Genomic DNA, 24,853 nt, shown 5'->3' with positions numbered 1-24,853 from the left:
TACCGTGTATGGCCAGCTTTAGAATGGCTCAAAAAGCGGGAAGCTGATTGTGGTGCTTCATCATTGGCAATCAATTTTGCATGATGTTTTTCCCCTAATTTTAACTCTTTTTTATTTTTTATTTATTTTTTCTATGTATCAAAAAATCTTTGAATAAATAAATATTTCAAAAACTCTTCACTTCTTGAGTGTCATAATATATGTTTTAAAATAGATAATACTTATCTCAGCCAAAAACCCAGGGAGTCAGACCTGACATGTTTCACAACCAAGTGTTTTTTCAAGGGTCTCCCAAGGGTGCCGCTGTCATCCGACTCCAGATGACAGCGGCACCCTTGGGAGACCCTTGAAAAAACACTTGGTTGTGAAACATGTCGGGTCTGACTCCCTGGGTTTTTGGCTGAGATAAGTATTATCTATTTTAAAACGTATTATGACACTCAAGAAGTGAAGAGTTTTTGAAATATTTATTTATTCAAAGATTTTTTGATACATAGAAAAAATAAATAAAAAATAAAAAACAGTTAAAATTAGGGGAAAAACATCATGCAAAATTGACTGCCAATGATAAAGCACCACAATCAGCTTCCCGCTTTTTGAATTATTACAAGCGGTGGAGTGGTGGGGCTGAGGCATCTGTTTTTGAATACAACATATTAAATTCATGAAATTAAACACAATCCAGACAACGTTGATATTTATTCATGCTACTCGACTGGATTTAACCATTTTTGTTGAATTTTTGCCATAAGGTTTGTCAGCTTTAGAATGGGACATTAAATGGTACAGTATATGATGAATTACAATGGGACATTTAATGGTACGGTATATTATTGATTACAGTAGAAGGGGACAATGAATGGATCAGATTAATCAGAAGGGGACAATGATTGTCACAGAGTGATCAGAACTGGACATGAATGGCACATGATTGATCTGAAGGGGACAGGAATGGCACATGAGGATCAGAAGGGGTTACTAAAATGGTCCCCCCCCTGAAGTTTTAAGTCCTCCCCCCACTCGGATACCTCAATGCCATATCTTTTTTTTACCCTTAGACATGAGCACAAAAAGGAAAAGCTACACGATGGAGTACAAGATGAGAATTGTGGAAGAATCTTGGGGCCAAACTCTTCCTGCTTTCTACAAGGAAAAGATGTTGAATATCCGAATGGTCCGCAAGTGGCGAGCAGAGTATGGTAAACTCATGGAACAAGTGGAAAATGGAAGAGGTACCAAACGCAAGAGTGGATCAGGTCGCCAAGCAACATTTCCAGAGCTGGAAGATCTGATCTGTGAATGGGTTGTTGACAGGAGAGCAAAGGCCTTGGTTGTGAATAGGGCTCAGATTCAAGAATATGCGCTTGCAATAGCACCACAGTTTGACATCCCGGAAAACTTCAAAGCATCAAAACACTGGTTGGATAATTTCCTTCAGCGAAACGAACTGTCTTTAAGAAGATCCACAACATTGTTTAGGCTGGAAGATGCTCAAGTTATTAAGAGGACACTTGCATTCAAGTCCTTTATTGATGATATTGATTTCTCAAAATACAATCTTTCCAACATGATTGCTATGGATGAAACTGCAGTGTTTATGGGCCAATCATCTCAAACAACAATTGAACAGCGGGGTGCCTCCTCAGTGTACGTTCCCTCCACTGCTTACGAAAGTGCACGTGTTACCTGTATTTTGGCAATTCGTCTGGATGGCACCAAAGTCACACCTCTAATCATTTCTAAGGGCAAGAAGGAAAAGATTGAACGTGTTTCAGGAATTTTTGTTCTTGAAACTGAAAAAGCCTGGGCCACACAAGCAGTCATAAGAAAATGGGTCAATTTAATGCTGCCACTTGTTATGCGAGGGAGCCAAAGAGGTCTGCTAGTCTGGGATGCAGCCAGCACTCATCGCGCTAAAGATATGAAGTCATTTCTTCATGAAAGAAAAATAGATCAAGTAATGATTCCCGCAGGAATGACGGCCTATCTCCAGACTTTGGATATTGCAATCAACAAGCCATTCAAGGACAATCTGCGCATGGAAATTAACGACTACATTGAAAATAGAATGGAGAGAAATCAGCGTGGAAACTTTGTGAAGCCTAAACTGCAAGAGGTTGTGACTTGGGTGAAGAATTCATGGGAGAAAATCACTGACAGTTGCATTGAACATGCGCTACGAGCAGGCTACCTTGATAAGAAGTACTCCTTTAAGGACAGTGCTGTTGCTAAACATGAGAGATTTGGTCACCAGATTCTAAAAGAAATCGAGTCAGAAGTAATTAACCTGGAAATTCAGAGTGGGGTTTTTACGATGATGTTCCAGAAGATGATGACTTGGTTGTCATTGAATAAATGTGTAAATGTACCGTACTATGCCATAGATTGTTGTATGGAAACAATAACACCGTTACAAGTTATGGATGCTCAATTTGTCTGGTTATGCTGGTTTGTAATGACAACTACCGTTATTACCATTATACTGTACCATATACAGGTAATAAAATTCTGTTTTTTTCAACAATAACTGTGTACTGTAGTCTTCTTCATGGGTAAATAAGGCATCCCCCCGAAAATAAGCCCTAGAGCATATTTTGGCCTTCCAAAAAAAATAAGACAGTGTCTTACCATCGGGGAAACAGGGTACTATTTGGGATTTTGCCAGGTACTTGTGACTTGGATTGGCCTCCGCAAAAACAGGATACTGGGCTGGATGGACCATTGGTCTGATCCAGTAAGGCTATTCTTATGTTCTTATGCATAAGCAGCCAACTAGTTGCTTGGATATAAGAGTACGAGAGAAGCATTGCAATCCCAAGAGAACTTGTTTCTCAATGTTCCTGGGAAGCATCAAGTCATACGAGATCTAACAATTAAGTTCATGAATTTATCCTAGAAAACTGCTATATATCTCATTGCTGAATATCACTACTGTCACCTTTGAAGTACTCCCCTTGTGAAGCTATTCACTGATGCTAGCTCCTAGTCTACCCTTCAAAGCAATTTTGGAACTCTTTTTCTGGAATGGCCATTAGAGCTGTCATCATATTAATCTTGGTGTCCTGAATGTCATCAAAATGTCTTCCTTTCAATATTTCTTTTATCTTCAGGTAAAGAAAAATGGCATTGGGGACCAGATCAGGTGAGTAGGCAGGGTGTTTCAATACAGTTATTTATTTACTGGTTAGAAATTCCCTCACAGACAATGCTGTGTGAGCTGGTACTTTGTCATGATACAAGAGCCATGAGTTGTTAAAGAAAAGTTCAGGTCATTTTCATCTAACTTTTCCATGCAACCTTTTCTGCACTTCCAAATAGTAAACTTGGTTAACTGTTTATCCAGTTGGTAGATATTCATAATGAATAAATTCTCTGATATCAAAAAAAGTTAGCAACATCATTTTGACTCTTGATTTGGACTGGTAGAACTTTTTTGGTCATGGAGAATTAACTGACTTCTATTGGGAATTTTGATGCTTTGTTTCAGGGTCTTATTGGTACACCCATGTTTCATCACCAGTGGAGACACCCGAACACAGAAGGAATTATTTCACCTATACTTCTACCACATGTGACTCCACATATGTAATTTACCTTATACAATTCCCCTGTGATAAAATATATGTCGGGCGAACCATTCACTCTATTAAAGTTCACCTAAATGAACATAAATCAAGAGTGTGGACAGATCGAGATACTGCTTCGCTAGTGAAACATTGACAACTGATGGGCCATGCATGGTCGGACATTAGATGGAGGATTATCGATTCAGTAACAATTGGGTGGGAGGATGGCAATGCTAAAAAAGCCTTAGCAATCAAGGAGCAAAAATGGATATTTAGCTTGAAGTCGCTGGAGCCAGAGGGACTCAATGAGGAAATAGAGTGGCTCTCTATAATTTGAATCGCTCCAAGGAAATCCCTTTGACAGTGGGTAAACTGCATAACAGAACACAGTTTTGGCTGTTTCCATTACTTAGAAACAAAAGGATCAGCTGGTTCGTTACGGGTTCTCTTGCTATTGGAGAGAATAAGATTCAACGGGGCACATAGAAACATAGAAACATAGAAATAGACGGCAGATAAGGGCCACTGCCCATCTAGTCTGCCCACCCCAATGACCCTCCCCTACCTTTCTCTGTGAATAGATCCCACGTGTCTATCCCATTTGGCCTTAAAATCAGGCACGCTGCTGGCCTCAATAATCTGAAGTGGAAGACTATTCCAGCGATCAACTACCCTTTCAGTGAAAAAGAATTTCCTGGTGTCCCCGTGCAGTTTCCCGCCTCTGATTTTCCACGGATGCCCCCTTGTTGCCGCGGGACCCTTGAAAAAGAAGATATCTTCTTCCACCTCGATGTGACCCGTGAGATACTTGAATGTCTCGATCATGTCACCCCTCTCTCTGTGTTCCTCGAGTGAGCACAGCTGCAACTTATCCAGCCGTTCCTCATACGGGAGATCCTTGAGTCCTGAGACCATCCGGGTGGCCATTCTCTGGACCGACTCCAGTCTCAGCACATCCTTACGGTAATGTGGCCTCCAGAATTGCACACAGTATTCCAGGTGGGGACTCACCATGGATCTATACAATGGCATAATGACTTCAGGCTTACGGCTGACGAAACTCCTGCGTGTGCAACCTATGATTTGCCTTGCCTTGGATGAAGCTTGCTCCACTTGATTGGCAGTCTTCATGTTCTCACTGACGATCACCCCTAAGTCTCGTTCTGCTTCAGTTCTTGTTAGGATCTCGCCATTAAGGGTGTAAGTCTTGCATGGATTATGGCTGCCCAGGTGCATGAATTTGCATTTTTTGGCATTGAAGCTGAGTTGCCAGGACCTAGACCAGTGCTCCAGTAGGAGTAGATCGTGCATCATGTTGTCGGACATTGAATTTATGTCTGTTGTGCTTTTGCCCACTACATTGCTTAGTTTGGCGTCATCGGCGAATAATGTTATTTTACCTCGCAGCCCTTCTGCCAAGTCTCTTATAAAGATATTGAATAGGATCGGACCCAGGACCGAGCCCTGTGGCACTCCACTGATTACCTCCGTCATTTCAGAGGGGGTGCCGTTCACCACTACCCTCTGAAGCCTACCTCCAAGCCAATTCCCAACCCATTTCGTCAATGTGTCGCCCAATCCTATAGAACTCATCTTGCTCAGCAACCTGCGGTGTAGTACGCTATCGAATGCTTTACTGAAGTCCAGGTATACGATGTCCAGGGATTCCCCAACATCCAGCTTCCTCGTCACCCAGTCAAAGAAGCTGATCAGGTTGGATTGGCAGGATCTCCCCTTAGTAAATCCATGTTGATGGGGATCCCGTAGATTCTCCTCGTTCAGGATCATATCCAATTGGCGTTTGATTAGAGTTTCCATTAGTTTGCACACTATTGATGTGAGACTCACCGGTCTGTAGTTTGCTGTCTCCATCTTGGAGCCTTTCTTGTGGAGTGGAATGATGTTAGCCATCTTAGACATTACCCGTACTAAGGGAGAGATTGAAGAGCGCAGATAGCGGTTCCGCCAAGACATCACACAACTCCTTGAGCACCCTGGGGTGTAGATTGTCAGGCCCCATTGCCTTGTTAACCTTAAGCTTTGACAGCTCGCAGTAGACACCACTGGATGTAAACTCGAAATTACTAAACGGATCATCTGCGTCAATCCTTGTCTGTAGCTGAGGGCCGAGTCCTGGCACCTCATGGGTGAAGACTGAGCAGAAGTATTCATTTAATAGTTGGGCTTTTTCCGAGTCCGCTTCTACATAGTCTCCGTCTGGTTTTCTAAGACATACTATCCTGCCTGAGTTCTTATTTCTGTCACTGATATACCTGAAGAAGGATTTATCTCCTTTCTGGATATTCTTCGCTAGAGACTCCACCATGCGGAATTTGGCCTCCCTAACTGCTGTTTTGACGGCTTTTGACTTGGCCAGATAGACTTCCCTAGACTCCTGTTTCCCTGATTGTTTGTAAGAGATGAATGCTTTTTTCTTCTCCTTGATGAGGTCCGAAATCTCCGCAGAGAACCACTGTGGCTTATTGTTCCTTCGCCGTTTACTTACTGATTTAATATAGCGGTTTGTTGCTTCTTGTATGGTGGCTTTCAAAGTCGACCATATTTCTTCCACGTTATCGGTTTCTGCTTGGCTTTGTAGCGCCTGGTGAACGAAATCTCCCGTTTCTTTGAAGTTTGTGTCCTTGAATTTGAGGACCTTGGTCAGTGTGGTAGATTTAGTGAAACCTTTCCTGAGATTGAACCATACCATGTTGTGGTCACTGGAGGCCAATGTGTCGCCCACCGAGACCTCTGTGACACTTTCTCCATTGGTAAGTATCAGGTCCAGTATTGCTTGATCCCTTGTTGGTTCCAACACCAGTTGCCTGAGTCTTGCTCCCTTCATAGAGTTTAATAGCCTCCTGCTGCTGCCGGAAGCAGAGGAAAGCATGTCCCAATCCACATCAGGCATGTTGAAGTCACTTAACAATACTGTGTCCCCACGCAAGGTGATATTCTCTATATCTTCGATTAATTCCATATCTAGGTCATCCTGTTGTCTTGGGGGTCTGTATATTACGCCAAGATACAGGCATTTGTCCTTCCCTCTGGCCAAATTTACCCAAAGGGATTCCCCAGTGTAGTGGACATCTGTGATTCTGGTGACCTTAATGTCATCTTTAGTATATAATGCTACACCTCCTCCCACGTTGTTCTTAAGAACGTGGTGAGTCCAGCTGAGTTAAAAACAAGCTGATTTCAAACCGCAGCCATGTTTGCAACTGATGACTGCTCCCTCAATTGGTAATAGATAAAACTTCCAACTCTTTATTACTTTACATAAGATTGACTGCTTTTATTATAATATGGCTGCTTTCCCCTTGCCTGAGATGATGGATGTTAATATCTACTAAAGGATATGATATGGTGTTTCCCCCTCTGGGACCATCTGAATTTTCAGGATTGTGATTTTTTAGAGTTTTTACATAGAAGCATATGAATGATAAGAGATTTTGAATTATGAAAAACTTTGTAATTTATCATGTTTTTTCAGTTCCCCTCGACCCTGAAGAAAATTTCTGTTTGAAACATGCATGTCGGGAGAGGTGGCATTGATGAAATTTGAGAGCTTACTTCAAAGCTAAGTAGCTATGGTCACTATTAAGACAATGAATTGAATTGAAATTGAAATTGAAAGGAAATATAAATGAAATAGACAATGAACTATTGAAGCTAAGAGCTGGTTTTAAAACACGTTAGTAATTTTAAAAAAAGTGGACTGATGAAGACTTGTTGCAGATAGTAATAAATTAATGACTAGCTACATTCTGAAGGTCCATACAAAAATATAAAAATATACATAAAGAATTAGCCTCTTATCTGCATATGTGGTGCCGCTGAGAATGAGCAGGCATCATATAGCTTTATATTAACATTTGATGATAAAATAAGATTTCTGGAACAACAGTTAGTGCTATTTATATGTAGTGAAATCATCACTAGTGATAACATGGCACAAAACATTGTCTTGCCTCCCCAGTAGATCTTGGCAAACTTTGACTCTCCTTTGCTTTTGTTCATCGGTGAGCTCCTTGGGACCATTTTTGCACATACATTTCTCATGCCAAGATTTTCAGATAAGATTTTCCTGTTTCTCTATCAATGTTTACTTGGTCTGCTATGCTGCTCACAGTAAGCTGACAATTTTGATGCAATATTCAACAAATTTTTGCAATGTTTTCATCAGTTCTGCTCATTACTAGCCACCCTGATCTCTCTTCATCAATGACACGTTCATTCCCCTCAGAAAAACATTTAATCCATTTGTACACTGCCATAAACTTGAACTAATATGTCCCTGATTTCACTTCCACTCTTGTCAAGTTTAACAAGAAATTTAATGTTTGTTCATTGCTCTAATTCAAGCTCCAAACAAAATAGAGACTGCAGACAATATGTACAAGATGCAGGCTATATTTATTTTACCCAATGTTAAATAACTAATACCACTTTTTTACAAACCTAAAGACCCAACACGGTCTGTGTTTCAGAAAACAGGCCTTCTTCAGGGGTCTTCATTGTTTTATGTTAAGTTTTGCATCTCTGCACTATTATTATCTTTATTATTTTAGCCCTTTGCTTTATTGATTCAAACATTTTACGTCACTTTCATCACAAATCGATATTACGTAATTTGTAAAGCTTTGAGCACTCATACTCCCTTAAGGATTAAACCTTTGTGATCACTCATGCACACCATATGTTTTAGAAATGTATTTATCATATTCCTTAGGTTTGTTATTTATTTCCTTAGGACCCCTGAAGAAGGCGTGTTTTCTGAAACATGGACAATCACGGACCGAGTTGGGTCTTTAGGTTTGTAAAAAGGTGGTATTAGTTACCGCATTTAACATTGGGTAAAATAAATATAGCCTGCATCTTGTACATATTGTCTGCAGTCTCTTTTTTTTTTTTTTTTTTTTTTCTGCTTGCTGTTGTTACACTGCAGACACTGTTGGATTTTTTGTTGTCTAATGCAAGCTCCGACATTCTTACGATGGCACACAAAAACATGCAATAATAATAATGAATGCCACTCAAAATCACACCACCACACTTCGACATGAACAAGCTGTTTGTACAGTGCTGCCTACGTAAGCACATGGTGGCAAGTTCATGAACTTAACTGTCACACTTCATAGATTGTTTATTTGATGGATTGAACATTTTTGTCTTCCTCTCACCCTGATTGAAAATGTACAGTAGGAAGAAATCAGAACCTTCAGTACTGTTTTATGTAGCGAAGTGGATAACCCTTGGGGGAGGGGGGGTAATTGTTGGTGTCTTGCCTAACCCCAATAAGCCCATCATTTGAGAGATATAGAGGAACCTGTTAGTGGAAAGGAGACCTCAGAAGTATAAAGGATTGGAGTATGAAATCAATGTACCCATCCGGAGGCCAACACCTCGCTGATTTGGAGGATGTTGCTATGACAGACACACACATGTGTAGATAGATAGATATAGGCTGACACATTATCTTGCTTGACGAACTTGCTATACTTCTTCGAGGGAGTAAACAGTCAGATAGAAAAGGGTGACCCGATCGACATGGTATATCTGGATTTTCAGAAAGCGTTCAACAAGGTTCCGCATGAACGACTACTTCAAAAAATTGCGAGCCATTGGTACTAGAAGGGCAGATATTTTTTCAGTGACAGGTCCCCTATGGTGGAATGCCCTTCCCCAATATATTCGTGATGAAAAAGATGTTTTAATATTTAAAAAATCTTTAAAATCTTATCTATTTAGAGATGCCTTCAATGTTTAAAGCAGATTATGTTTTTTAATAGCTGAGATTTTTATGTACCCTTATCTATTGTTTTTTTTCCCACTTTTCTATTTTAAATGAAAAATGTAACTTTTAATTTTTTCCATCCCAACTACTTGTTTGTTTTAGTCAAATGTTTATTGTTAATTTGTGAACCTCTTTTTACCTTACTATATATTGTAATGTACATCGCTTAGTGATTTCAATAGGCGATAAATCAAATTCTGTTAATAAACTTGATAAACTTGAAATAATCACGTGGATTAAAAACTGACTGGCGGATAGGAAACAGAGAGTGGGGGTAAATGGACAATACTTGGACTGGAAAAGTGTCACGAGTGGAGTGCCCCAGGTATCGGTGCTTGGACCCATGCTCTTCAACATATTTATAAACGACCTGGAAATTGGTACGAGTGAGATGATTTGTAGGGATGGAGATCTGATAAGTTCTGATCCAGGCCATCAGAACACAGGCAGGGTCATGACAAAGGCGGTAATGAAAGCAGGCCAGGTCGGCACACTGACCTAGGCCCTGTGTGCCGATCTAAGCCTATGTGTGTATCTAGGCCTGTGTTTGGATCTGAGGCCCTGTTTCTCATTCCTTCTCCCTTCTTGCCATGCAACCATTCTAAGTAAAGGAAAAATACTAGCATCTTGTCACAAGACTTTTGCCACATATTAACCTGACACAGGTTTACCCTTATCTTATCTCTTATCTTGTTTAAGCATCCCTTATAAGGGCAACAATCAGACTTTGCCTACAGCTTAAGGCTAAGGAGCATGCATTATAACCTTTGGACTGTCATATGCTTATCTTATTTGAGCTGTCTTTATTTGGTAAGGACCTCAGCTGACAGGCATTACACAGGCTTTGCTTATGTGCAAAGACTCAGGCCCTGTCCACGTGTTAATCAGGACCTTGTCTAAGTGCTGAGTTGGAGGATGATCACAAGGTAAAAGCACGAGGTAATCACGAAGTAAAAAGCATGTACCTATCTTTGTATCCACCAATGTTAAATCCATGTACCTTTGTACCCACCAATCATGAGATGTGTAAACGAGGGAGTTACTATGATGTCATTAGCTTAGAAGCATAATAAATAGGGACTCGGAGCTAGCCCTTACTAGCGTCTCCTCCTGATTCTAAGATTGCATGTGTGTGTGTTTCCTTTGTGGGGCATTCCTACAAGTGGCGCCCGAACACAGGGACCTTCGCTGACCCTCACCCTGCTTGCTCCATCTGACGATTAGACTTGGTGCACCTCATCTTCCGGGATCCCTTCGAGTAAGTATGGGCAATTCCCTGTCAGATTTACAGCGTGCTCATGTGACAAAATTGAAGAATATTCTGAAACATACAGATAGAGAGGCCTCTGATTCACAGTTAAACTGTTTAGTACAAGAGATAGGAGAGCACTGCTCCCAGTATCCGGACAAGGGATTATTAGCATTAGAAGATTGGCTTAGAGTTGGGAAAGTTTTGTATGCTGAGCCTCTGGCCTCGGCAGCCATATGGGTATGGCCTCAGTGTGAGCGTGCCTTGGAAATTGTAGGGACAGAGATGCATTCCAGGGTGACAATGGTTTCATTAACCGTTCCCCCACCTGACTATTCAAGTCAGAACACATATCCAAAAATCATACCTCCAGCACAGGTATCCCCAGCTCCTTTACAGGAAAAAAAGGCAGAAACATTAGCGCAATATATCTCAGAGACAGGTTTAAGAAGTAATTTCACAGCCGGGTTCTTTGAATCCATGGCTGGAGCACATACTTTCATACCAGATGTTATGCGCATGGTATTGACTACGGGTCAATATGTTATGTGGGATAGTGAAAATGATAAGGAGGCTCAACGGAGAGCTTTACAATCTGGAGGGCTTTATACCCTTGATCAGTTAGCCTCAGGAACACCAGTTAAAAGTTATGCAATAGAATTGATACACAGGTTACAGGAGGCAAAGAAAGACAAATAGATAATAAGGAGGCTCAAAGTGATTCAATTATAAAAAAGGCCAGAGATGAAGGGCAATTGTACACAGAGGCTATGAAAGATTTAATTCAAGCCTATCCAGTCACATATGCCCAAGATCCTAATGGTCCAGGACAGATAGCTACTTATCAACCCTTGTCCTTTGCAATGTTGCGAGAAATCCGTAAATCTATTTCAGAGACAGGTTTAAAACCAGGACACTTCAAACAAAACTTCAAGGCAAAAATTACTAAACTGCCCATATGGAACAGAGGACGAAATAGTAATAAACTGACCATATGGAACATAGGCCGACCACCTAATATTGGCAAGCACAAGCCAACTTGTCAAGTTAAAAATCTGAAATAGCTCACAGTGCAGGCATAGCTTTATATATTCAAGCAGAACAAGAATTGACAAAAAAGCACCAAGGATTTAGAAGCTTCGTCTGTGTGTGAGGGGGCTGCCTGCCTGAGAGGTTTTTTTTCTTGTGTGTGTTACTGATAAGATGGGTCTGAGGAGAAATTAGCGAAGGAGGAGTTGGTCAAAAGCTCTAGAGAGAGAATGGGGACTTTAACCTCTTATCTTTATAACCTCTTACATTTGTAAAATTGAGACTTGGTTCAGAAAATAACAACAATAAATTATATTTTTGTAAATTAGTTGAAATATTGGTGACTAAAATGTGGGGTACTAATTATCACTCATAAATTGGAGTCACTGTTAAAATTCTAAATTCACCACTCTTGGTTAATGCACATTTGCTACCACTTTCCCACAGAATAACTTATAACATTTTACTTCTAACATTTAAATCCAGAACTTTACACCCCCTAGATTTCATAGACAGACTACTCATTCCCTATAGCTCATCTAGAATATTATGATCAAATAATCAAAACCTTTTAGTCATACCCTCATTACGACAAACCGTTTACGACACCATTCTTAAATCGATTGTCTCTGTAAATGCCCCCTTATTATGGAACTCTCTGCCATCACACCTTCGGGAGGAATCTTCTCTGGATTGATTTAAATCAAGCTTAAAAATGTTTTTTATTTAAAGATACATTCGATTTATAATCTTTCATCAACTTTTAACTAAACCAATAAATTCATTCCCTTCCTATTGTATTTACCATCCGTGTCTTACTAGCCTATTAATTCACTCTCTTCCTATTGTATTTCACCCCCTTACCTATTGTATGATAATATACATCTGTTTATGAGATTTGTATGTGTTTTCCCTGCATTTTAATTATTTTACCTTTGTACGCTGCTTAGAAATATAACAAATGGAATATCAAATTTTAATAAACTTGAAACTTAAAAAGGGACATACCTGTTTTAGGCACTCTTTTACTAAACCGCAGTAGAGGTTTCTACTGCGGCCCACAGCGCTAAATGTTCTGACACTGCTCCGACACTCATAGGAATTCTATGAGCATTGGAGCAGCGTTGGAGCATTTAGTATTCTGGGCCACAGTAGAAACCTCTACTGCAGCTTAGTAAAAGGAAGGGGAGGTAAAATGGAATTTTTAGAGAGAGCAGAATGGAAAATTGTCTTTTTTCATTAAATATTTATTATATTTCAATATATATTCAATGCATGAATAGCATTTGGAAGGAAATAAGAAAATACAATTAAAAACAAAAGTATACCAAACTGTGACAATCACAATAATTTAGTCCACATTGAGGGAAATTGTTTTTTATAACTCAAAACAGTTCTGCTGCTGTCAGCAATCTCTACAAGTGTGTAAGAAGTTTAAAAGAACCTGGGTGGTGGGAGGGAGAAGTGTGGGGTGAAAAAGAGAGTCATGAGGTCAAAACTCCCTCTGCTAAAGACATAACACTAAAGAAAAAATTATGACGACTTTTAGACAGTATATTCACCTAACTTACCTCTCTATTGGCCCATATGAATTCTCCATATCCAGTTTTTGTATCCCTTATAAAGTTTCCTTTGTAGGTAGAACCATCCTCCCACTCAATATATTGCACATCACTGGAACATTTCACTATTTGTTTAATAGTATCCATTTATTTGGCTGAACTGAAATCCAATCCAAAAAAGAAGAGGTATGTTATTAAAACTGCTACAAACTGAAGAACAAGCATTTCAGATTCACATACTGTATACAGTATCAAGCCATTAATTTGAGAGCTTTAAGATCTATTTCTCAATACAATATTAACATTCCTTCTTTAAAAATTATTGGCACACGTCGCACCTCCACTTTTTCTGTGACAGCCCCTATGATCTGGAATGCTCTTCCTTTATACCTAAAAATGGAAAAAAACTTAAAAAATTTTAAAAGCAATCTAAAGTACTTTCTTTTTAAAGATGCTTTTAACTGATCTATTGTATTTTAGAGATTAACCTATACTTGTTGTTTTTGTTTTTTTTTACATTTACTTTCCCAGTTCCTTTTGTGTTTACCTTAAATGTTCCTCACATTTTCTATATCAATTGTATTTCCCCCCCTTTCCCAATTTGTGTCCATGGGCCTGTTGGTCCGCATTTACCTAGTATGTAATTGCTGTCAGTCTTGTAGTTTTCATAGAAAAGTATGTTTTAATTGTTATATTTTTGTTTAAATGTTATTTTAAACCCTGTACAATGCTTTGTAGTTTCGAAAAAGCATTTAATCAAAAATCTGAATAAACAATAAACAATAAAAGCTGCCTTAATTACTGTATGAATGAAATTTCTTCAAAAACAGCTATTTTTATTAGCCTCTTATTAAATAGTTAATTGGCTATCTTCAGCCACATTCTAAATTCTTGCTGAACTCTATCAAAAGGCTTAAGAAAGTGTACGGTAGTAAGGGAAAATTAGGTTCTTACCTTGCTATATTATTTGTAGTAAAAGAGCAAAGGATTCCGACAGTAGGTTTTGCATCCCTGGTCACGAAATGCTTGCAGAAAGATCTCATTTAGATCTGGACAAATTAAACTGCAGATGTGCAATTAGAAAATATAGTTTTGAACTTAGAAAAGCGAGGGAAACTTATTATGGTTGTAAAATTGCTAAATCTGATAACCAGAGTGGTATCCTTTTAAAACTCTGGCGTTCTTTGACTAACTCTGATTCCAAATCTGACCAATCCTCATCTCCCTCTGCTGATATTCTAGCTTGTTTTTTTTCAAGATAAAATCTCTCTTATCAGGCAATCGTCTCCCGTAGGTGAAATTGGATATCTCCCTACATATTTCAAAAATTCTATAGAGGAGATTCCAGCTGATCATTAGTGGTGTTCATTTAATCCAGTATCTGAACTTCAAGTTTCTAAACTGTGTGAAAAGATGAGAAAGTGTAAATTTTCCCTGGACCCTTTTCCATCATATCTATTTCTTAATATTTTGTCTCAAGCTATAACATGGTTGACTACTTTATTGGATTTCTCTTTGGAAAATGGATACTTCTCACAATCCATGGGACAAATAACACTTACGGTATTCCTCTTCTAAAAAAAGTAGATTTAGATCCTACTATCCCTTCTCACTACCGACCAATTGCCAATATATCTTTGTTAACAAAAATGTGAGAATCAATTGTAGCTGGTCAACTGACTGATTATTTGGAGAAATTCTCATTACTCCAGCCATTTCAAAATGGGTTTCATTCTAATTTTAGTACTGAAACCTTACTGATCTCTCTTCTTTCAAAAATTCAACAATTACGTCTTCAAAATAAATGTTCTATTTTGCTCCAGTTTGATTTATCTGCGGCGTTTGATGTAGCATATCACAACATTTTACTTTATTTACTTTCAGATATAGGTCTCCATCAGGTTGTTCTGGATTGGTTCTCTAAATTTCTTTTGTCTCGCTCTTATTCTCTTTGTGGAGTTCCCCAAGGCTCTCCGCTTTCTCCAATTTTATTTAATCTCTATATGACTACACTAAATACTTTTAAGCTGTCAGCTTGGGAAACGCTGTTCACCTATGCAGATGATATCTTTATCCTGATTGATATCGATCCGAATATTACCAATTTAGTTTCCAAAGTAAATTATTGCATTTCCAAACTTCAAGCCTGGGCTCTTTCTGTCCGGATGAAGCTTAATACAACTAAAACTAAACTTCTGTGGTTAGGTCCAAAATTAGACTATCTTCCTCCTACTGTAACTTTGGAATCTGGGGCCTCTTTGCAGATTGAGTTCTCGTCTAAGATTTTGGGAGTCCTTTTTGATTCCTCTCTTACCTTTACGGACCAAATAAATTCCCTGTTCAAGAAATGCTTTTTTAGTTTACGAATGTTGAGGAAAGTTACACATCTTTTTCATCATCGACATTTCTCTGCCTTGGTCCAATCAATCATATTATCTTGACTAGATTACTGTAACGCTATCTATCTTGGCATCACAAAAATCTGTCTCCAAAGATTACAATTAATCCAGAATAGTGCTACGAAGCAGATCTTTGGAAAAAGTTAATTTGACCATGTGACTCCTTTGCTCCTGAGTCTTCATTGGCTCCCGGTTTATCTTAGAATTCAATTCAAATGTACCTGCATCTCTCTCAAAATTTTATATGGCATTTTTATTCCCCTCCTTTCCTTATTATGGAATGCTTACAGATTTTCCTTTGCAAGAGGCATCCAACAATTCAAATTCTTCTTTCCATCTAGAAAAGGAATTAAAGGAGTAAAGATCTTCAGTCAATCTCTGGCTTTTAAACTTGCTCAACTATGGAATGAACTCCCCTTAATTCTGAGGAGCCCCAGTTCTTTCCAATCTTTCCACAAACTTCTAAAAACTTTTCTTTTTGCCAAACACTTTGAAAACTAATCTCTTTGAAACTTTTACTATTACTTTATTTAGTTTTTATCTAATTGTTGTAAACCGAGTCGAGCTTCCTTAGGCTGACAACCCAGTATATAAAGTTAAGCTTTAGTTTAGTCATACAGCTTTCATCTCTGCCTCCTTCCCCAGTAGGTTATACTGCCACCTTCAGTTTGTGCCAAAGCAGTCAATCACCACTTTAAGTAAACAGAAGGAGGGGAATGGGTAAACCTTCCAACAATATGGTTCTCTTCTGCTCTGTAACAAATAAATTGAACATTTACTCAAACATAACATAACATAACATTGTGCTTATTGACCGCGTAACCAAAAGTTCAACGCAGTTTACAAAAAGTTATAAAAGTAAACATTTTGGATAAAATAAAGTAAAATGATTCATTAAACAGTCAAATATTTAGAAAAAAGATAGGTCTGCAATTGTTTTCTAAAATGTCCATAAGAACGGATAGTAAGCAACAATGTTCGGAATTCATTATTATGAAGAGCTGCCTGAGATGCCAAAGTATGATTAAGAAATTTCTTACTCCTACAACCCTGAACAGTTGGAAAATTAAACAAAGGATGAGTTCTTCTACTATGTCTGTATGATGCTAAGTAAGAAGGAGCTGTACCATAAACAGCCTTGTAACAAAAACAGCCTAATTTAAACAACACCCGGGCTTCCATTGGCAGCCAATGCAATTCACAATAAAAGGGTGTAACATGATCAAATTTCTTCAGGCCATAAATCATTCCGACCGCTGTATTCTGTATTATTTAAGTCTTCCTAATTCTTTCTTGATGACCTTCAGATAGATGATATTACAGTAATCGAGAAGACTCATTAGTAATGATTGACTCATTAGTAATAATCTAAAAGCAGTAAATTCAAAATAAGATCTAATTTTTCATAGTTTCCATAACGTGAAGTGGCATTTACATACTATAGCATCTATCTGAGCGTGCATTGTAAGATGTTGGTCTAGAATAACTCCCAAAATTTTGATCGTTGGATGAATTATATACTGAGTTGAATTTATACTGATAGTAGGTTCTGAAGAAATATTACTAGAGGTCCCCACAAAAAACTTTGTTTTGCTAATTCACCTCTTAGAGTGCAACTTGTGCTAATAGCTCTGGAGCTCTTGATTTCAACATTTTTTTTTCTTACATGCTTTTCCAACTGGCTGGAAAATTCTTTATCTCTGGATTGACAAGATCTGTCTGAGACAGAAAGCAAGCAAAGTAACTGACAGGGCAGGTTGCCCAGAATCCTTTGTCCTTTTACTACAAAGAAAATTATCGAGGTAAGAACCTAATTTTCCCTTGTAGTGCAAAGGATTCCAGACAGTCCCATGTGCTTAGGGTGGGACAGATGAGTCAGCTTGTAAAACTGAGGACCCAAACGCGGAATCCTCATGAGCTGCTACATCCACTCTGTAGAACTTTGTACATATCTCTTTGGGAGGCACTGGGCAAAACTTTTCCCAGGAAGCAGCCACTCCTCTTGTGTACAGTAGACCCTGTTTCCCACAGCCAATGTATGCTGACAAAATTGCCATATGAATCTATCTACAGATAGATGCCTTAGAAGCCAGTCTGCCTTGTCTAGCCTGACTAGTCAGAACACAAAGATGATCTGAGAGACAAAAGTCATTGGTCTTTTCCAAATAATGGAGCAAAAACTTTCCTAAAGTGCCTGCAGTAGTATTTTTTTTCTGCTCCATAAGACGCACCTGACCATAAGACGCACCCTAAATTTAGAGGAGGAAAACAAGAAAAATAACATTCTGAGCCAAATTCTCCCTGCCAGGCTCTGCACCCAACCCCACACTCCTTGCTAGGCTCTGCACCCTGTCCCCCTTCCCTGCCAGGCTCTGTACCCTGTCCTCCCTCTGGTAGTCTAGTGGTGGGGGCACAGATATCAAGGCAGATGACTTTTTAAAATATGCAATGTCACCTCAGTAACAACTATAGAAAAATAAACATCAAATATAAATTATCAAAACTGACACATTTTAATCACTAAATTGAAAATAAAATCATTTTTCCTACCTTTATTGTTTGGTGATTTCTTTATTTCTTTCCTTCCTTCTTCAGGCCCAACAATTGTCCCTTCCTCCCTCCTATGTCCCCCCTCAATGCCTTCCAGCCTTTGTCCTCTTCCTCCCCCCTGTTGTCTGGTGATTTCTTTCTTTCTTTCCTTCATCAGGCCCAACAATTGTCCCTTCCTCCCTCCCTCCTTCCTATGTTCCCCTTACTGCCTTCCAGCCTTGTCCTCTACCCCCCTCCCCCCCAACTCAGGCCCAACAATTGTCCATTCCTCCCTCCCTCCTATGTTCCCCTCATTGCCTTCCAGTCTTTGTCCTTTTCTCCCTCCCCCAACTAGAGAGTTGCGCCGGGACAAAAATCAAACCTGTCCCTACCTGTCCCCGTGAGGAATCCCTCCGTCCCCATCCGTCCCCACGAGGAATCCCTCCATCTCCATCCGTCCCTATAAACTTCAGAAATAGTTATTTCATTTAATTATGCTACTGAATTAAAGGTTCTAGTAGAGACCAATTTACAAATAAGCAAAGACACTTTATTAATTTGGAAATATTAATTGAGAAGAAAACATACTTTGTAAATGGGTTTCTACCAGAGCCTCTAATGTAAATATAAATACTCTGCTGATGAGGACCCCAAAACTGTCAGCTGAGGACTTCCTCTGCAGTTGGCCGGGGGTCCCTTTTGCCAAGCTTGGCAGGTAGCAGTAGCTTCCCTGAGTCACAGATGCTGGCACCTCAGTGGATTATGGATGCCTCCAGCGACTGCTGCACTTGAGTTCTGGCTGTCTCTAGAGAAGGTCCTCTATTTGCGGTGCTTGGGGATCCCCACCAGTCATAGCAAGGGTCAGCAAGTACTTCAACACTATAGAAATAAACTCAGAAATGCATTTCATTTTCTTTTGAACACGATACAAAGACATCTGCTACAAACATTTCCCAAAGCTAACATATTTTAGTCAATAAATTCCGATTTTTACCTTTGTTGTCTGGAAACTTATTTTGCCATCAAGTTGGTCCCAGTCTTTTTTCTGCTTGCCCATCTTCTGTAAATTCTTCTATTGCTATCCATTGGTTCCTCCTACTATGATCCAGCATTTATCCCTCTCTCATCCCCTGGACCATGTACAGCATCTTTTGCCCTTGCCCACCAGCCCCATGCTCAACATTTCTCCTTCTATCAGCCCTCTCTAGCACCATGCCACATCTCTCCCTGAATGTAGAGACTCCCTAAATGAATTCAAAGACCATATAGGGTGAAAAGTAGAAAAATCTTGGACGTACCAGTTATAAGATAATATGCTGGTATTGTGGAAGTGTTATGCAAAACACAAATACCTTAAAAGGGAGAAAGACAAAAAAAACATGATTCATGAAGAAAGGTTCTGTGTCAATGTGAGGCCATATTTAAATATGAGCATGGTAGCATAATAATAATAATAATAATTTAATTCTTATATACCACCAAAGCCGTAGAAGTTCGAGGCGGTTTACAATAAAGAAGGGCTGGACAATCAGCGAATGGGTACAATAGAGAAAGGGTACAATCAGCAAATACAATCGGTGAATGGGAACAATCCGCAAAATAGATACAATTAATAGATGTAAGCTGGTACATCTATAAGTATAAGTATAAGGGGTTAAGAGTAAGGTGAGCAGGAAGGAAGGAGAAGAGGAGATCTAGGGGGCAAGGGTAGGGTAGGGGTCTTGGGCTACAAATCAGTTAAATAGATTAGTTTTTAATAATTTTCTGCAGTTTAGGTAGGATGAGGAGCGCGAGAAAATATTGCACAGCCAGTCATTTAGATGACCTGCTTGGAAGGCTAGAGTTCTGTTCAGGTGTCTTTTGTAACGGCAGGCCTTTAGAGTTGGATGGCTGAAGAGATGAGCTTTGCGAGTGGGTCTGGATAGACGATCCATGGTAAAATGGGGGACCATGTATAAGGGGGCCGAACCATGGATGGATTTTTAGCAGAGGCAGGCAAACTTGAACAGCACTCTTGCCTCCAGGGGTAGCCAGTGGAGTTTTTGGTAGTAGGGAGTTATGCGTTCCCATTTTTTCAGCCCAAAGATCAGTCGAATTGCTGAATTTTGGATTATACGTAGTCTCTGAATAGTTTTTTTTGAAGGAACCCAGGTAGATAATGTTGCAGTAGTCGAGTAAGCTCAGGATGGAGGATTGGACCAGTAAGCGGAACGAGGGTGCATCGAAGTATTTTCTGATGGTTCTTAATTTCCATAGGGTGGAGAAGCATTTTCTGACTAGTAGGTCGGTGTGAGTTTCAAAGGTGAGGTTGCGGTCTAGAGTCACTCCTAGAATTTTTATGGAATCTGTGACGGGAAAGATTTGACCGTTTAGGGCAGTGGTTCCAAAACCTGTCCTGGGGGACCCTCAGCCAGTCAGGTTTTCAAGATATCCCTAATGAATATGCATGAGAGAGATTTGCATATAATGGAAGTGACAGGTATGCAAATCTCTCTCATGCATATTCATTAGGGATATCTTGAAAACCTGACTGGCTGGGCGTCCCCCAGGACAGATTTGAGAACTACTGGTATAGGGAGATTGATGAGTCTTTGATTTTGTCGTTTGGACTGGCCAGGAAGAATTTGAGTTTCAATTTGAAGTCGGACATCCATAGTTAGATTTGCTTGAGGATGGATGCCAGGTGACTTTTCGTCTCGGGAGTTAAGCTGGTTAGGGGAAAGATTATGGAAATGTCGTCAGCGTAAATGTAAAATTTAATTTTCAGGTTTTGCAAAAGGTTCCCTAGTGCAGCCAGGTAGATGTTGAACAGAGTGGGGGAGAGGGGAGAGCCCTACGGGACCCCACATGCGTTTACCCAGTTGGAGGAATGTGTGTTGTCGCTGTAAACTTGGTATGACCTTTTTGTAAGGAACCCCTGGAACCATTTTAAAACATTGCCTGAGAGACCGATTGACACTAAGCAGTCTAAGAGGATGGAATGATCGACTAAGTCGAAGGCACTACTTAAGTCGAACTGGAGGACTAGCGCACTTGTGCCTTGGCTGAACAGGGAGTGAAGGAAATCTAGTAGGGAGGCAATAATGGTTTCAGTGCTGCTGATAAAACCATACATTGAAACAATAAAAAGAACCCCTATGTCCTTATCATACAACTCTCATGAGTATCTAAGGTAAACTGAAGCCCATAATGTCATTACTAAAGAATAATAAACCACAAATCAAAACAACAGGCTGTTAAAAGAAAAAACAAGCAGTGAATCATAACAATGCATCAGAAAAACCCTCCAGTATCTAATAAAAAGATAAACATAAAATATCCAAAAGACAAAAACAATCAGCATTTGCAGAAAAAACCTTTAAGCTAGAGCTGAATAACAAAAATATGAAAGAAACTGACATGATGTGCCCACAAGTACTGCCTGATTCAGGAAAAAAAAATTCAATTCAATTCGATTCAGACTATTGATTATATCCATCAATTGGGTGTGCACTGATCCTTCCATGATTTTTACAAAAAGTGGAATGGAAGCTACTGGTCTGTAGTTGGTTACTAATGCTAGTGATTCTTTACGATTTTTTTGGAATTGGGGTTATTATAATGTGACCATTATTAGTAGGGAATTTTCCGTTTTTAAAATTTTCGGACAAATAATTCAACAATGTTAGTTTAAAGTCTAATGGGGCTGTTTTCATAATTTCTGGGGGACAGGAGTCCAAAACACAGTACGATTTTGTGTACTTGTTGTATAATTTGATGTAATTATTCCATTCTAAATTTTGAAAGGAGCTCCAGATCATATCCACTGGTATTTCATTTCCTTGTCTGTTAACTATTTGATGTTCATGTACGTCGTTTGCTGAGCAGTTATTCCTTAAGTTTTTAATTTTTGAGTCAAAGTGTTGTGCTAGATCGTTTGCTGAAGGTAACTTAATGTTATGCATGGGCTGAGTGTGGCGTGTGGTATCAAATAAATTTGTAACCAAGTTGATAGGGAAAGAGGGAATACACATAGGAACAGCATAAGCCCTATTACCAGCTGAGATGATTATTAATACCCTGGGAAACCTATTAGATGATACTCACAAGAGTCCAGAGCAGGAGGTGCACTCGAAGCTTCTGACGGTGATGTCAATTTACGTCACCCCGTGCTGCTCATACTCAAAGCAGTGGTGGTTGGGCAGGCTGGAGCTCAGCTCCTCTACTCGCCGACCTCCGACCTCATCCTGCTCTTTTGCGGGCTTCTTCACGGCAGTGACAGACAACGAGCGGAGGGACGCGGAACCGTTTCTAGACTGGGCCCCCTTCTACTAAACCTCGCTAGTGGTTTGTATCGCCGGGAACCACGCTGAACGTTGTGTGCAGCTCCCAACGCTCATAGGAACTCTATGAGAGTCGGGAGCAATGTGCAGCATTCAGCGTGGCTCCCAGTGACACAAACCGCTAGTGCAGTTTAGTAGAAGGGGGCCTAACCTTCACTTGCCCATCGTTTCTTTTACCAGCCATGAGCCACCATAGGAAGTGGGGGAGCTAATCCGCCCGCACGACCGACCACCAATCACCTACAAGCTCTCTCCCCAAAGGGGAAGGGAGAAGGCGAGAGCAACACCCACTCACACACTTAAGATACAATCCGTGCCACGCGTAACCCTACCCCGAAGCAACAGCAGCCAATCCGTGGGCACCGAATCGGGGAGGTCAATTTTTTTAAAAAGGGAATCGATTCTAATTGATTCACCCAAAGTGAATCTGTGAACCAATTCGAATTGTGAATCGGGCAGCACTAATGCCCACTACTGCCACATAGTTAGAGAAGACCTTAACTGCTAGTGCTGCCCGATTTCCAATTTGAATCGATTCACCGATTCACTTTGGGTGAATCGATTTGACTTTTTTATTTTTTTTTTTTAAATTGGCCTGGCCGATTCGGTGACCGACCCTCCTCCCCGTGCCTTCCTAAAGCAGGAGCGGCAGCGCTGCCTCCTGCTGGCCTGCCACTGCCGTTCCTGCTTTAGGGGGTGAACGGTGAGGGTCAGTTGGGAACAGCTGTAAAAATGCTGGTTCTACCTTGTTCGGTGCTTTGGCGCTCTTTCCTGCATCCTCTGGCTTCCCCCCTCCCCCCGGGCCTCCCACTCTTACCGCAGCCTAGAGAGAGGATCGCCGGTGCTCTATGCGATCCTTGTAGACTGCCACAGTCCTCGGAAGCACGTTCTCTCTGACATGATCTTACCCCTGACATCACAGGAGGGGTGGGACTGTGTCAGAGGGAACGTGTTTCTGAGAACTGTTGCAGCCTACAAGGATCGCGTAGAGCATCGGCTATCCTCTCTGCAGGCTGCGGTAAGAGTGGGAGGCCCCGGGGGAAGCCAGAGGACATGCAAATAAGGGGAGTGGGCCAGGCCTTCGGGGGAGGAGGGCCCTGGTCTAGAAGTACATGGAAGGAGGGAAGGGAGATGGGGTACTGCTGGACAGTGAGGGACAAAAGCACGCGAGATACCAGTGCACCGACAATCAAGCGCAGACAATTAGGCGCAAGACACCAGTGCGCCATGGGAAAACGTACTTTTAAAGAGCTTCAACGGGGGGTGTGAGGGGGAACCCCCTACTTTACTTCATACTGTTCGCGCTGCCGTTGGGGTGTGTGTGGGGGATGCAACCCCCCACATTATAGTGAAAACAACTTTTCCCGAAAAAATCAGAAAAAGTTCAGTTTTCTCTATAATGGAGAACCCCCCCCCCCACGGCAGCGCAAACAGTATGAAGTAAAGTGGGGGGGGTTCCCCACTCACACCCCGCTTCGGAGCTCTTTAAAAGTAAGTCCAGGGAAGCCAGAAATTCACCTGGAGTCACTGCTGCATTGACCGACCGCACGATCTCCATTCGGAAGTGGGGAATTCTGAGAGCCAAAGTCACGTACTGAAGATCCAGAATAGGCCTCCAATCTTCTGAGCCTTTATTTGGCATGATAAAGTATACAGAGTATCTAACTGAGCCCGAGAAGTTGCGTGACACCAGCTCTCTAGCTTGAATATCCAAAAAGCGCTGAACAAGAGCCTGGAGTCTGAGCACCTCATCCAGTCATCTGGACAGAGAATTCACAAACCAATCTGACAGAACCTGGGTATATTCCAGCGCATAATGTCCAAGACCCACTGGTCTGCTGTAATGCGCATCCAAGCAGGCAGAAACTCCAAGAGCTGGCCCCCTATCCACAGAGGAACATTTGGCATCCTGGCGTCATTGTGTCTTTCTGGTGCAGGACAGGCAGCAAAAGGTTGGGAATGCCTGTAGCCTGCATACCGACCTCAGAAGCTCTGGGAAAATCTCTCCAATAAGGAATGTGCATATTGTCTGGATCGTCTGGAACCCTGAAATTTAGAACACTCAGAACCCCTGGAGGGGTCTACTCTCAGGCAGGGTCTTTGGGTGGCGGTCCAATACCGAATCGATGAGGACATCCAGGTCTTTGCCAAACAATAACTGCCCCTTAAAAGACAGATTTGCTAAAGTCGCCTTGGAAGTGGAATCATTAGCCCCACTGCCTGACCCAGAGCACTTGACGGTCCGAAATGGAGTACGCTGACACTTTTGCCAGCACTTTCAAAAGGCCAAAGGCATCCACTTTATAATCCATCCCAGCCATTAGCAGCTGAGGGGGAGGCTCCACCGCATCAGTGTCTAGCATGCGCAGCCAACACAGGCACATCTGACAAAAGATGTCA

At 40.7% G+C, this 24,853-nt stretch overlaps 1 protein-coding gene across 5 annotated transcripts in view; it reads right to left on the bottom strand.

Moving 5' to 3' along the window:
- Positions 1 to 24,853, bottom strand: part of ANKMY1 (ankyrin repeat and MYND domain containing 1) — a 283,242-nt gene that overhangs the window by 245,483 nt on the left and 12,906 nt on the right. For 2 of the 5 annotated variants that reach the window (XM_033959159.1, XM_033959163.1), the window contains exon 2: positions 13,213 to 13,363. In XM_033959159.1, the coding sequence (XP_033815050.1) occupies positions 13,213 to 13,350 (138 nt within the window). In that variant the 5' untranslated portion in view covers positions 13,351 to 13,363. Of the gene's footprint in view, positions 1 to 13,212; positions 13,364 to 13,541; positions 13,563 to 15,890; positions 15,940 to 19,429; positions 19,475 to 24,853 lie in introns of those variants that run through there. The other 3 variants (XM_033959160.1, XM_033959162.1, XM_033959161.1) reach the window with 3 other exon arrangements.

Source organism: Geotrypetes seraphini, chromosome 9 (genome assembly GCF_902459505.1).
Source record: "Geotrypetes seraphini chromosome 9, aGeoSer1.1, whole genome shotgun sequence".
Taxonomy (NCBI): domain Eukaryota; kingdom Metazoa; phylum Chordata; class Amphibia; order Gymnophiona; family Dermophiidae; genus Geotrypetes; species Geotrypetes seraphini.
The sequence above is the reverse complement of the archived record's forward strand: the minus strand, read 5'-3'. Positions and strand labels throughout refer to the sequence as shown.